Source organism: Poecilia reticulata, chromosome 10, assembly GCF_904066995.2.
Source record: "Poecilia reticulata chromosome 10, P_reticulata-male-v2, whole genome shotgun sequence".
NCBI classification, from domain to species: domain Eukaryota; kingdom Metazoa; phylum Chordata; class Actinopteri; order Cyprinodontiformes; family Poeciliidae; genus Poecilia; species Poecilia reticulata.
Genome location: NC_088839.1, coordinates 13,595,490 through 13,609,157, shown reverse-complemented (window position 1 = coordinate 13,609,157; position 13,668 = coordinate 13,595,490). Strand labels below are relative to the sequence as shown.

Sequence of the window (13,668 nt, the reverse complement as noted above, 5' to 3'; positions counted from 1 at the left end):
AATCATCAGCTCGATATGTGGTGACCTAACAGTATAATAATCTTTGCATCATATATGAACACCCGTTTATCTCATTTTAAATGGCGCAGTTTTGAAATTGCCTCATTGCTTACCCCCAGTGGCAGTTTTTTAAAGCTGCACCCAGATCTCCGTGTGTGATGCTGTAGTGGAGTCTGAGCGGAAGCTGAAAACATTGGGGGCTGAAACTCTCAAGAGCTACTATGTCACTATTTTTGAGTTAAATATATATATCTTTATTTACTTGAAAATTCGCCATATCGAAAACAAATAGAAAACTTTTATATCCATGTGATATATATGTTCTGTAATAAATATGAGTTATGTTGGCCATATTTATAAATAAATATATTATGTTTATTTTTATATTATTTATACTTATATTATAAAACATGGAAACCCTTTAACATTTGCTCCTTGAAAACAGACGTTACACCTTTGCTGAGCTGACACACAGATATGGATGGAATCCATATCTGTTCGGTTATGACATCACATTGGTTTCTGACCCAATAGGTCTGTCACACATAAATCGATTCCTTCTGGCACTTTCCTCGCGAGAGACAGTTGTATTTCTCTGTGAAAGCAAGGTAGTTTGCGATTTAAACTAGATACTTTGTGATTTTTCAACAATCCTAGTGTGCTTCACGAACCCCTGCAAACCCAGGAAGTCATGAACCGTTCCATCAACACAGATGATCGACCAGTCCCGGTTATTGCCGTGGACATGATCGTGCCTATGATCGAGGATTTTTTGTGGTCCATTTCCTTGGATCAGACGCTGGATTTGGCTTTAGGTAAACCTGATAGCGAAACCAAATCCGGTTTAAAGGAGCTGCTGTTAAACCTGGCGGAGGAATGTACCACCTTCATTCTCCACAGCATCCGAAATGGACGAATTATATCTCAGGATGTGGACACCGTCGTTGGCGATGTCCTGCTAACGACATTTACAGACATCCTTCAGATTAGGGAGAAAGTTCATCCCAAGACCTTCGACCGTTTCAATGACTCGTTCATTAAATATGTCAAAGAAAAGGTGAGATCTAAGATCTGTTACATGCAAGATCAAGCAGCTTCCTTTGTCCTCCAAGTCTCCGAGACAGACGGAGTGGACCGAATCCTGCCGCACGCACTCAAACTAATAGAGGAATTGCTAGTGTGGAGCTGTAAAGAACATCGGCAGAGAAAACGAAAAGCTGCTGAAGCCCAGCATAATTACAACAAGCAACAGAGAGTAGCTGTTATCTCTGATGCTGATCATTTCCAAGCTGTGGAGAAAAACACCACCAAAAATCCACAGAACAGAGGGGCCCAAAGAGACAGGGTGCTTCATACCGTCCACGATGGGAATTACACGCACTTCAAAGTGAACCTGTTACCGGTCATCGCAGAGACACCAGACACTGAGGAGGCAACAAAGATGATAGAAGAGAGAAATCTTGTTCCTGAAAATCAGGACTCAGACCTGAAGATTGTGGATGAATTCATCCTGGAGGATCTTTCAAAGATCACTAAGGTAAATGATTTCGTCTGAAACGAATTCAAATTTTGAGATGATGGATAGATTTATGAATTAGGAGATTTCAGAACTGACTAAAGCAAATAATCGTATCTCTTAGGAAAAGGAGTCAGATCTGAAAATTGTGGATGACTTCATCTCTGAGGAGCTGTCACAGGTCAGAGAAGCGAAAACGACCATCTCTGAACAACAGAGTTTAGAGATCCCTGGTGTTTCATTGGATGCACTTCAACCAATGGAAAACTGTGGATCTAGATATCACGTCTCTCCACTACCCTTTGAACAACAGAAGAACAAACACGTCGGAGTCGCAGTTAAGAAGTTCTGTAAAAAATATAGTGAAGGGCGATACAAGAGAGTTGCACCATCACAGAAAGATGAAGAAATACCAGTTCCTTCAGTGGACGACTTCATCCCAGACAAATCAAACCTCTCAAAAGGGCTACGATTGGTTAATGAGGAGCAGCAACCAGAGATGACCACAGAGGTTGTTGAGCCGCTGTCACTGGGCTCAGGCAAGGAGAAGCAGCTGTCATCCATCTTGCTGCTTGCTAATGCAGTTGTTATGCAGGCCGTAACACAATCACAGATAGACTGCAACTACAAAGTCTTCCAAGCCATCACCAATAGGCTGTCTGAGAAAATCTATGCCGAGCTCATGGGACAAGAGTTGAATAATATCCAACGTAGCCTGAACAAACTCGGCGATGACATATTGAGAGGAGTCTCTAAAAAGTTGTGCTGTGAAAAAAACGACATTCTTCCACTGTTGGTTTTAAATGACTCAGTCATAGACGAGGCATTCGTTTCCATTTTCAAAGAAAAAATATTGAAACCAGCCAAGAAGCCAGGCGTCATCCAACGTTTCTGGGCCTCCGTAGAAAAGGCTCTTTTCAGCCTCCAATAAACAGAACCTGTTTATTCGAGAACCTGTTTACTATAAAAAACCTTATTTCTTATTGAAGAATAAGAAGTAAGGTTTCTTATTTGTAGACATGGTTTTCTACAAACCCTTCAAAAAAATTTTATGAGGGGGATAGATAATAAAATTAGCAAAGAAATAAAACACATTTAAAGGTTTATTGGTGTTAGTAGGTAAAGTTTTCCAAAAGACTAATAAAAAAATTTTATGAGATGCATATATATTGAAACTTATATGTTAGGTTCGGTCCTGAAACAGTTAATGAACATAACATATTGAAGTTTCTTGGCCTTTGTAGGCAAGGCTTTCCACACAAGCACTTTAAAAAGTTATGAGAGGCACTTTAATTGGTTTGGGAAAATATGGGGATTTTCTGCCCCACACAAAAAAGTTGCAGCCTGCACTGTTTTCTGTCCTGAGATCCAAGATAGGTGATAGACTGGCGACCTCACCATGGGGTACCCCACCTCTTTCAGGTGGGGAAGAAGAACCCCACCTGCTGAGGTACCTCCAGGTGATAATTACACAACCTGCTGATTGTGTAATGTTAACTAAAAACTAAACAGGTGCAGAAATGGAGGATTGGATGGATGGTTACTCATCTTTCTGAGATCATTAAGGGAAACGTTGATGAAAAAATAACTTATGATTGGCTGCCGAGTGCCTATAGATTGGAAGGAAAACCAAAGTCCCGTCGCCTCCTTCCTGCATCCTCAACATACAGCATACCAAGCTGTGCTTCTTTTCTTTTTTTTTCATTATTATTTCTACTATTATTTCCATTAGTAGAAATTTTTAAGAACTTCAGACAGACTTGAACAGACTCTGTTCAAGTCTGTCTGAAGTTCTTAAAAATTATACATCCTTTTCTGTGGTTGAGTTGAAAGTTAGTCCTGTTTTCTTTGTTTTGGCTTTGCTCCCAACTCTTTTTTTTTTCTATTGAATATCAGTTCGACCATTTCTATTGGTTGGATACTAAAAAAATCTGATGACCTGTGTGATGTACTGGTGACCTGTGGAGGGTGGCATCACCTCTGACCCAGTGACCGTGACCACTGGATATAGTCTTCAGTCCCATGTGACCCTCTTGGTACCAAATGTCACATCCACAGAGTTGTGCACATGATGTCTCTTGTGTGCCTCTCCTGCCTCATTCCACAGACACTAGCAGGTGTTTTCTCACAGCTGAAGTTCATTAACATCATCAGGAGGAGCAGGCTCCCTGAGGCAAATACCAGATTGTTTTGCTCACATCAGAGGTACACAGCTTCTCTTCTCTGCGTCTAACGTTTATGGATTTCTTAAGCTAAGCGTTGCTGTCTTTGCTGCTTTGCTGCTTTGCTGTCTCAAGTCTCTGCTCAACAGAAATCAGTTTTCATGTTGATGCTCAGTTCTTGGACTCCAGTGAACTGCTTCTCTGTTCCTGGCGTCTGTTTGGATAAATCTACAGAATCTCCTGACCACTTCTCTGGCTGCCCTGATCTTACAAGCTCTCCTTTTCATCTCGCCTGCCTGGCTACCCTCTAACTCTTTACTGATCCACAACTCCAGCCTAGTCTCCCCGGTAATGCAGACCTCGATTCTTGCTGTAAACCAAGGAGACCCGTCACATCTGGTGATTGACTAAGTGCATAAAGCCTGGAAGGAAATCTGAGTCCCTTTTCTTCATTCCTGTATCCCCCAGCATGCTACACATCAAGCTGTGCAGATCTATTAATAAACCTTTCAAACTGTCCTTTGGTGTCTGTGATTCTTCTTCATTCAGTAAAACTTCATTCAATAAAATAAAGTTTTATTCTTTTTATTGAATGAGTAAATAATAAAACAAATTTTATGAGTTTTATTCATAAAATTAATGCTCCTTGTATGAACCTTTTAACAATGTCTTTACCAGCATTGCAATGAGACGTAGTCTGCACAATGAGCTCAGCAGAAGCACAGTTCCACCAGGTGTTTGCTAATTGCTGCTGGCTAGTCTGAAGGAGCTGATTGGGAGAGTAAAGGTGGGGTGGGGGTGGTAGATCTGCTCTGTGAGGCAGGAACTGCGCCATGCCCCCCAACCTCTCAATAATTTTCTCTTGTGACGTCAGCTGTGAGGGCAATGCGTCTCTTTTTACGCGTCTATAATAATAATAATAATAATATTATATAATTATAATAATATACGGATAATAGTGTTAATATGCTTATTCTTATAAGCATAATAATAAATGCTTACAATAATTTATAAACATTTATTATTAAAGCTTAGGTCACTGAAACCAGCCCGAACTTGCACCAGACTCTGAACAATAAGATCTATTTATTGTTAAAGTTTATTATCAATGCTCTGCATGCAGGAAAGATGCATCTGTTTCCTCATTCTTTCACATCCTGCGGCCTGAAGAAGTGACAGGCTGATTTATCTCCAGCAGCTCAGTAGAAGCTCCTCTCTGTATTTGCAGGATCACAATTCTCTCTTCACGTATTCTATAAGCTGTGCTGATGAATTCCTGAGAAGATGTTTGCAGATTAATTTAATCAGCAAACAGTTTTTTTTATCTGGATTGTCACCTTCCTCACGTGATTCCAGATATCTTAAATTGATTTATGACTAGACATATTGTTCATTTGATTAGTATAAATGCCGTCAGATTTACCTTTATGGAGGCTTCAATTTAAGATATCTGCCTTAAATACGGACTCTCTGACACATATTTCAGATATCATTAGTCAATAAAAAATGACCACTACTTTGATACTCTAAAGTGTTATTTTATTTATCATTTCATGAAAAAGTGAAATAGGTAAATCTATATAGAATTTAGATGAAACATTTTTTTGTCAAAGTTAACAATGAAATGATAAAACAGACAGAAATCTGTAAAAACGCACAAAAACAAGACTTAACAAGCCCTTATTGTATAAATTATATGCCCTCTTCTTTTAATGGAATACCAACAAACCTGAATGAACTCTAGGTTTTGCGGTGAAACGTCACGTCGTAAACACTGAGGGGTGGCTTCCGAAATAGGAGGTGGAACTAAGCTTGTCACGGTTCTCCATTGGCTAAAATTGTGGCGTTCTTTGACGTATCGCAAACCTTATTGGCTGCTTGTGAACGTCACCTTTGCGTTTGACGATGTCTTGACCAATCACACAGAGGCTACCTCAGCTGATTGAAACTGTTCATATTAGTTCAATGTTGAGTTTTGTGGAACAGTTGTAGAAGTTGCACACCGTGTTCAATGGTCTACGTGTCTGTACCGCTGTTTAGACAATAAAGGAGACGCAGCCTTCCTGAAGCTAACTTCTCCTCACTGCAGTAAAAAAAAGAAAAGAAAAAAAAAGTCATTTTTTTTCCCCCTCCACCTGTGTGCCAGTTTTACCTCACTATGGCCACACGTGTTCGACCGGTGAGTTGCAGATAATCTGTTTGAAAGTTTTTATTCGTGGTGGCAGCTGTGTTTGGTCAATAATCGCTGTGATTGTCTTGCCGTAGGTCAGTAAGCGGTGTGCAGTGATCGGGGGGTCTGGTTTTCTTGGTAGACACCTGGTGGAGAAGCTCCTGGACAGGGGCTATTCGGTGTCTGTGTTTGACATCCGGCAGAGCTACGAGCTTCCAGGCGTCACCTTTCACCAGGGAGACCTCTGCGATAAACGGGTCAGTCTTCCTCTGTCACTATTTGCTCCTTCCTCCGATGGGATTCACAAATGGAAGCAGAAAGTTATTTAACAGTTTGAGATTGGTCTAGGGAAGCAGTTGGCAATGTCTTGATCTTGTCGTTTCCCAACCCTGGTCCTCAAGGCACACTGTCCTACACGTTTCAGAGGTTTCCCTGCTTTAATATGCCTAATTCAACTGATTGCAGTTCAGCAAACGCCAGTTAATCAGTTATTGATTGAAATCAGCTGGACCGAAGCAAGGAAATGCCTAAACCATGCAGGACAGTGTGCATTGAGAACCAGGACCCTTTTCTACATTTTCTCACGTCACAATGTATTTTATGTTTTTGGAGTGAAAGTATAGCATGTTGTCAAATGTGAGCAAAATAAAACATGTTTTTCAAAATGTGCACTGATAAAAATCTTAAAAGTGTGGCAGGTTCTTCCCCGTGGGCTGTGTATTTCTGCAGCCCCCCTACCAGCAGGTTCATGCTTGTCTGATAACGATCCACTTGTCCAGCCTGATAGCTTTTTGTCGACCATTTCCGGACAGGTTTGCAGTTGTGCCACTACACTTCCCAGTGTAGATTGAAGGATTCAACCAGGAGATGTTCAAATCTTTGAAAAATATTTGCTAATCCAAACCCACTTTAAACTGCTCCACAAATCGTCCACTGCTTAGCATTACTCTTTGTTTTTCTTGTCCCCTACTCCACATCTCCAGCACAGATGCAGATAAAATTGATAAAGGGACTTTTAAAAAGATAGCAGTCAGCAGCTGTGCCTGTGCTTTTCTCGTCTCCAGGCTCTGCTTTCTGCTCTGAAGGACGTGTCTCTGGTTTTCCACTGTGCCTCCCCGGCTCCTTCCAGTGACGACCGGCTGCTGTTTGAGAGGGTCAACATTCGGGGCACTCAGACGGTTATTCAGGCCTGCCTTGACGCCGGAGTACAGGTGCTGCTGGTTATTCTTTCTTGTTGGCTTTGGAAACATTTTCTTTTAAGAACTGAGATTAAATGCTGAAGTGGCCATGTTGACAGAAACTGGTCTTGACGAGCAGCGCCAGTGTGGTGTTTGAGGGCACAGACGTCAAGAATGGAAAAGAGGACCTGCCGTATGCGAAGAAGCCCATCGACTTCTACACTCAGACCAAGATTGAACAGGAGAAGGTAAGAGGCATTGAAAAGCACTTCTTATCTAAGCAAACATCTCGTCCCTTTAGAAATCAAAACAAAATTGCAAACAAAACACTTAAGGAATACATAATAACTCTATTTACAGACTTACCCTGGTAATATTGCAGTGCAATCGTCTTTGCCGAACCTCCAAATTTGACCTATTTGCTGTGTTTTAGTTGGTTCTGGAGGCGTGCAACAAGCCAAAGGGTTTCCTCACGGTTGCTATTCGGCCTCACGGCATCTTTGGCCCTCGGGATCCGCAGCTGGTTCCCACCCTGGTGGACGCAGCTCGCCGGGGGAAGATGAAGTTCATCATCGGGTGAGCCATCGTTTCGTTCCTTGAAGGCATTAACTACTCAAGCCACTTCTTTTAACTCAAAAACCATGCATGAGTATGTTTACAAATAATCAAGCTATATAGAACCTTGTTTAATTAATTAAAATGTTTAAGATACAAATATGACATCAGGCCAATTACAAAAGCACTATTTTTAATTGAAATATCTGGGCTTGGTTTTAAAAAAAAAGTTTAATAACTACTTTAAAGTTTGTTTTTAAAATGTACTTTGTATTTTACATATGAGCCTCACCAGAACGCATGTTCTAATTTGTTGAATATAATTATGTGTGTTTTTTTTAAAAAAGTTTATTAAGTCCCCTCTTTTAGAATTTAGTTCAATTTGTGCTAGAGACGCACTGAGAAATTGACTGATGACTGAAATTTATGGGCCCTCACTGGTCTCCAATTAATCCAAAACAGATTCATTCAGTCTTTCTCTCTTACTGCATCACTGCTGGCAACAACACTCTCAGGAGCAGATGCTCTGCTGTTGCTGAGGGGATATTTTCCTAATTTGAGAGGTTTAAACATGAGGTTAGAGGAAGTACAGAAACTATAGATGATTGTTAGGAGAAGACCGAATTTTCTGCAGAGGCACATTAGCTGTTCATTACAGCTGCTGCTACAGAGCGCGAGATTTCTATTGGTCGTTGTTGGTTAAAAATCTCCACATGACTGCTGGTTTACACTTGCAGTGTGTAGGTCAGTCTGACCTATATTTAGGTCAAACTGAGAAAAAAGTGGACTGATGTGGGGCTTACTTCAGTCGATATCTGGAGGGATGAGCAGAGTACAGAAAAGTCGATCTTATTCTTTTGAACTCTTGACCTCTGTCTGTCATGGACCAAGCTGGATTTAAACATGTCTGCATTATTTCTTGAAAATCTCAAAATTAAGGTAAGTATCTACATCCTCCTGAGAAAACAGAGACTTTTATGAGCAACAATAACTGTGGTCATTATTCTAATGACTCCTATAAAATGCACAAGCCTGTCTGAAATGTCACCTGCAAATGTTTATGTCCCTGCTTTAAAATGTTAATGAAACCCTATTTTACGGTGAATAATTTCTGGCACACAGTGTAAGAGATCTAAGTACAAGGTTATAAGGATCATTTGCAGTCAAAAAGGTCAGAAATATTTTAAACGGGTAATTTTAATTCTTATAGTCCAATAAGAATCAGCAGCTGCTCAAAGCTTTGCAAAAACCAGAGATCAGAAACTGGATAGAAATCTCAGATAAGTACATCTTTAGCCCTTATATTTTAGTAAAATTGATTTCACATAAATGTGTTTATAAATTTTGTTTGACAAACTTTATAGCCATAACTTTGCTTTAAGGCATTTATACTGATTTGTGGTCTAATAGGAATTTTAATAAGGTTTATAAACAAACAAGTGATGACCCACCCTCTCAGCGCCCCCTGCTGCTTGCTAACATAGTGTAGTGTGCTGAGGGACTTTGAACTTTAACCTCTGCTCTTTCTTTGTGTGTTTATTGACCATTTTAATGTTTGTTTTTTTTCTCAATCAGTGATGGAACCAATCTTGTCGATTTCACCTATGTGGAGAATGTTGTTCATGGTCACATCCTTGCTGCTGAGTACCTGAGAGCAGATTCGCTTATCTGTGGAAAAGTGAGTGAGACTTAAATAATATATATATATACACACTGCTCAAAAAAATAAAGGGAACACTTAAACAACACAATATAACTCCAAGTAAATCAAACTTCTGTGAAATCAAACTGTCCACTTAGGAAGCAACACTGATTGACAATCAATTTCCCCTGCTGTTGTGCAAATGGAATAGACAACAGATGGAAATTATTGGCAATTAGCAAGACACACTCGATAAAGGAGTGGTTCTGCAGGTGGGGACCACAGACCACTTCTCAGTACCTATGCTGTCTGGCTGATGTTTTGAATGTTGGTGGTGCTTTCACACTCGTGGTAGCATGAGACGGACTCTACAACCCACACAAGTGGCTCAGGTAGTGCAGCTCATCCAGGATGGCACATCAATGCGAGCTGTGGCAAGGTTTGCTGTGTCTGTCGGCGTAGTGTCCAGAGGCTGGAGGCGCTACCAGGAGACAGGCCAGTACACCAGGAGACGTGGAGGAGGCCGTAGGAGGGCAACAACCCAGCAGCAGGACCGCTACCTCCGCCTTTGTGCAAGAAGGAACAGGAGGAGCACTGCCAGAGCCCTGCAAAATGACCTCCAGCAGGCCACAAATGTGCATGTGTCTGCACAAACGGTTAGAAACCGGCAGTGGGTCAGTAATGGTGTGGGGTGGCATTTCTTTGGAGGGCCGCACAGCTGTCCATGTGCTCACCAGAGGTAGCCTGACTGCCATTAGGTACAGAGATGAGATCCTCAGACCCCTTGTGAGACCATATGCTGGTGCGGTTGGCCCTGGGTTCCTCCTAATGCAGGTCAATGCTAGACCTCATGTGGCTGGAGTGTGTCAACAGTTCCTGCAAGATGAAGGCATTGAAGCTATGGACTGGCCTGCCTGTTCCCCAGACCTGAATCCGATTGAGCACATCTGGGACATCATGTCTCGCTCCATCCACCAACGTCACGTTGCACCACAGACTGTCCAGGAGTTGGCGGATGCTTTAGTCCAGGTCTGGGAGGAGATCCCTCAGGAGACCATCCGCCACCTCATCAGGAGCATGCCCAGGCATTGTAGGGAGGTCATACAGGCACGTGGAGGCCACACACAATACTGAGCCTCATTTGGACTTGTTTTAAGGACTTTACATTAAAGTTGGATCAGCCTGTAGTGTGTTTTTTCACTTTAATTTTGTGTGTGACTCCAAATCCAGGCCTCCATTGGTTAATAAATTTGATTTCCATTGATGATTTTTGTGGGATTTTGATGTCGGCACATTCAACTTTGTGCAGAACAAAGTATTCAATGAGAATATTTCATTCATTCAGATCTAGGATGTATTATTTGAGTGTTCCCTTTAATCTTTTGAGCAGTGTATATAAATAACATCTCATGTCCTTCAACTTCCCTCTTTAGTTTCATTGTTTTTATTGGCTCTTCACTGATCTTTCTTTACCTCTGTACCCTCCTCCCTCTCCTGCAGCCGTATCACATCACCAATGATGAGCCAATCCGCTTCTGGGACTTCATGTCTGAGGTTTTGGTGGGCTTGGGATACCCGGTCCCACGCTTCCACCTCCCATACACACTCGTGTACGGACTTGCCCTGCTTCTCTGGCTGCTCACCTGGATCTTGTGTCCCTTTACGTCTTTCAAACCCACCTTTACACCCATGAGAGTGGCTTTGGCCGGGACCTATCACTACTACAGCTGTGAGCGCGCCAAAGAACACCTGGGCTACAAGCCGGTGGTCAGTCTGAAGGAGGGGATTGCGCGCACGGTGGCGAGCTACCCTCATCTTAGACGTGGAGCTTGATGGTTTGATTGAAGACGCTGAAACCAGCACGACGCACTGAAAGAACTATTCAAATCACTGATCGTCTCTGGAGGATTTTGAAACCTTTTCTTGCTCTGCCCTGTTTTCACCAGCAGATGGCAGCAAATAGGTCCTGTACTCTTACAGTTGTTGCATTCTGCTATCACTTTTCAATCAGAAAAAGCTAAACTCACGCCGTAATTCTTCCTTTGATTAATTATTTATCATACTGTGCATGTTGATGTGAGAATTATTAGACTCATTGTGTTAATCAAAATGGACTAAAAGAGCTGAATGATTGTGCATTTGCATGACTAAATGCCGTTTGTGACTTAAAAGTGATTTTTGGTTTGTAAGCCAAACTCGACATGCTATATTTTCACTATTTCTGAAAAAAATAAAGGACATTTGCTATATTGTCCCTTGTCATCTATGTTTTTGGGGGGTACTGCCCAATTACTTGAATTTTACTAGAAAGAAATTGAATGTCTCACACTCTGCCTGTGTAATTACTTGAAGGCATATTTTCTTACAGATGCAAGATGGATGTATTCACATTCCTCAAATTAAATTCTTCATTAGAGGGACATCGAGCAGATTTTGCAGTGCTTGGTAACCCATTCTCTCATGTTTTGATAAACGTTACCTTCAAGGTAAATTTCATCCAGTGTCCTGTTGGATTTCACTTTGAAGCTGCACATTGCCACACTTTTTTTATTTTTTATTAAATGTTTGCAAAATTATGTAGCCAAATAAATAGGACATTATATCTTATAAAAAGCTGACTAAAAATGGATAAATCTTCAGAACTGGGAGGTTAACTTTTGCTTTTCTTATTTTCTTATCCTATGCTTTATTATTTTGTATTGTGCATATGATGGAAAATTAAATTAGCATTTTTTTTTACCAGATTATATCTATTTAAATATATCACTATCAAACTAACAGTAACTCATATGTGTAAGGCATCAGTTCTCTATGCATTGATCAAATTAATTAAAGAGTTTTCAAATTGATGAATAAATAACCATAATGTCTTAGAAACTTTATTTCAGTTTATAGTTCCTTCTGTGTTACCCTGATTTCATCCTTAGAGACTGATCTGCTCTTCCACGTTAAAAAGACTCAGCTGAGTTCAATAAAGCAGCTTCAGTCCTGGACCTACTACCTCCTGACCTGACCTCAGACCAGTAGATAAATATAGATGGATGGAAAATTGTGTGGAAACATTGACCGCTCGCTGCAGAATATCAGCAAATGTTTCTACTCTCATACGTCTTTAAGTTTGTTTTTGCATCCTCCTTCTAAATCTAGGCAGTGAGAATATTTATTAGTATATTTTTCAATACTGCTCAGATTTATGCCACCCCTTCATCCCTTGAAGTCAGACTCATGTAGGAAAGAGGCATTACTGGTTTTCACACAGCTATTGGTAGGTAGGCTTAACACTGTAAATCATACAGTATATCTGGGGAATTCAAAACATTAACTCAGACCAGCAGCTTTTGGCGTTCCATGGTCACCTGATTCTTCTTAAAACATTCCTGTAAAAAGAGCTGTGGAGGCTTCTTCTAAAACTACCCACAGCTGAAGTCCAGTTATCCGTCTTTTCCTCTGCACACATCAGCACAATGTGTCCAGTGACTTGTCATGTCCCCAGTGGACGCTCGTTAATTCATGTGACGCACGGCAGCGCTCCCGGTGTGCGTTCCGGATAAGTGTTCCTGGAATTATAGCGATAAACCCGAATCAATGGTGTTAGCAAAAATAGATACAATTTGGGTTGCTGCTTGTTCTCTGCAAGGTATAGCAAAGGCAACATTTACATAAGTGCTGCCCTTATGCTTTAAAATATTACTGAACATACTTTGTGTAATCTTTGAATAGCAGAGTTGGACCACCTTGTTTATTTTAAAGTGTAGTAAATGCTTTTTGTGTATTAACGGAGAAATACTATATTCAGCATTTGTGCTTTTTAGACCTCAGTCTTTTATTATTATAGTAGCATTACAATAAAAATTCTGCATTGGATTCCACAAAATATGAGATTTGATGATGTCCATCTTGCCCAGTTGCAGTTTATGTTGTTTGGAAAGTTAAGATTCATGCATTTCAAGTGAGGCAAATATAACCAAAGATGATGCACCTACTGCAATACCAAAAACTTTTCTTTAATCACCTTTTACAGATTGTGTTGCTTGTATGTATAACCAACACCTGTACTTCATCTTTAAATTTTTTTTCTCGCATATTAATCCAGTTGGTTTATCAGACATTTTGATGTGATATAAAGCTAGAACCAGCAGCTTTTGATCCACCTCTGTGTAAACCCTAAAGTAGCTCCGGTGTCTTTTTCACGGATTACCTCATAGAACAAGACTTCATTGAGAATCTATGGGCATATCTGTAGAAAAGCTGATAAAGCATTCCTCTTGTGGAGTTATCTAATTCAAATATTGTTCTATCTAACTTAAAGGTCACAAGTGCAGTCTGATGGAACCGGGAAATGAATATCTCACCGTTCAAACATCTGCGGCTCGATATTGGAGACTTTAAAGTTATTCTAAAAATTTAGGGGGAATAAAAAAAGAACCCTTTCCATTACGTTGAAG

The 13,668-nt window shown here is 40.6% G+C and overlaps 2 protein-coding genes across 2 annotated transcripts; both read left to right on the top strand.

Moving 5' to 3' along the window:
* Positions 1-185: 185 nt before the first annotated feature.
* LOC103471169 (uncharacterized) lies at positions 186-3,241 on the top strand. Its single transcript, XM_008420001.2, has 2 exons — positions 186-1,537; positions 1,641-3,241. The coding sequence occupies exons 1-2, from the start codon at positions 692-694 to the stop codon at positions 2,445-2,447; spliced, it is 1,653 nt and encodes a 550-aa protein (XP_008418223.2). The 5' UTR covers positions 186-691; the 3' UTR covers positions 2,448-3,241.
* A 2,352-nt stretch (positions 3,242-5,593) lies between these two features.
* nsdhl (NAD(P) dependent 3-beta-hydroxysteroid dehydrogenase NSDHL) lies at positions 5,594-11,472 on the top strand. The gene is made up of 7 exons (XM_008420000.3): positions 5,594-5,857; positions 5,944-6,105; positions 6,913-7,059; positions 7,146-7,274; positions 7,460-7,602; positions 9,157-9,259; positions 10,724-11,472. Exons 1-7 carry the CDS (start codon positions 5,837-5,839, stop codon positions 11,054-11,056), a joined length of 1,038 nt encoding a protein of 345 aa, XP_008418222.2. The 5' UTR covers positions 5,594-5,836; the 3' UTR covers positions 11,057-11,472.
* Positions 11,473-13,668: the final 2,196 nt, after the last annotated feature.

Bases quoted from the DNA above. Each gene is read 5' to 3' on its own strand.
- LOC103471169 (XM_008420001.2), top strand. From the start codon at position 692: ATGAACCGTTCCATCAACACAGATGATCGACCAGTCCCGGTTATTGCC. The intron at 1,538-1,640 runs GTAAATGATTTC...CGTATCTCTTAG, and splicing joins ATCTTTCAAAGATCACTAAG to GAAAAGGAGTCAGATCTGAA.
- nsdhl (XM_008420000.3), top strand. From the start codon at position 5,837: ATGGCCACACGTGTTCGACCG. The intron at 7,060-7,145 runs GTGCTGCTGGTT...CCATGTTGACAG, and splicing joins GCCTTGACGCCGGAGTACAG to AAACTGGTCTTGACGAGCAG. The intron at 9,260-10,723 runs GTGAGTGAGACT...CCTCTCCTGCAG, and splicing joins ATTCGCTTATCTGTGGAAAA to CCGTATCACATCACCAATGA.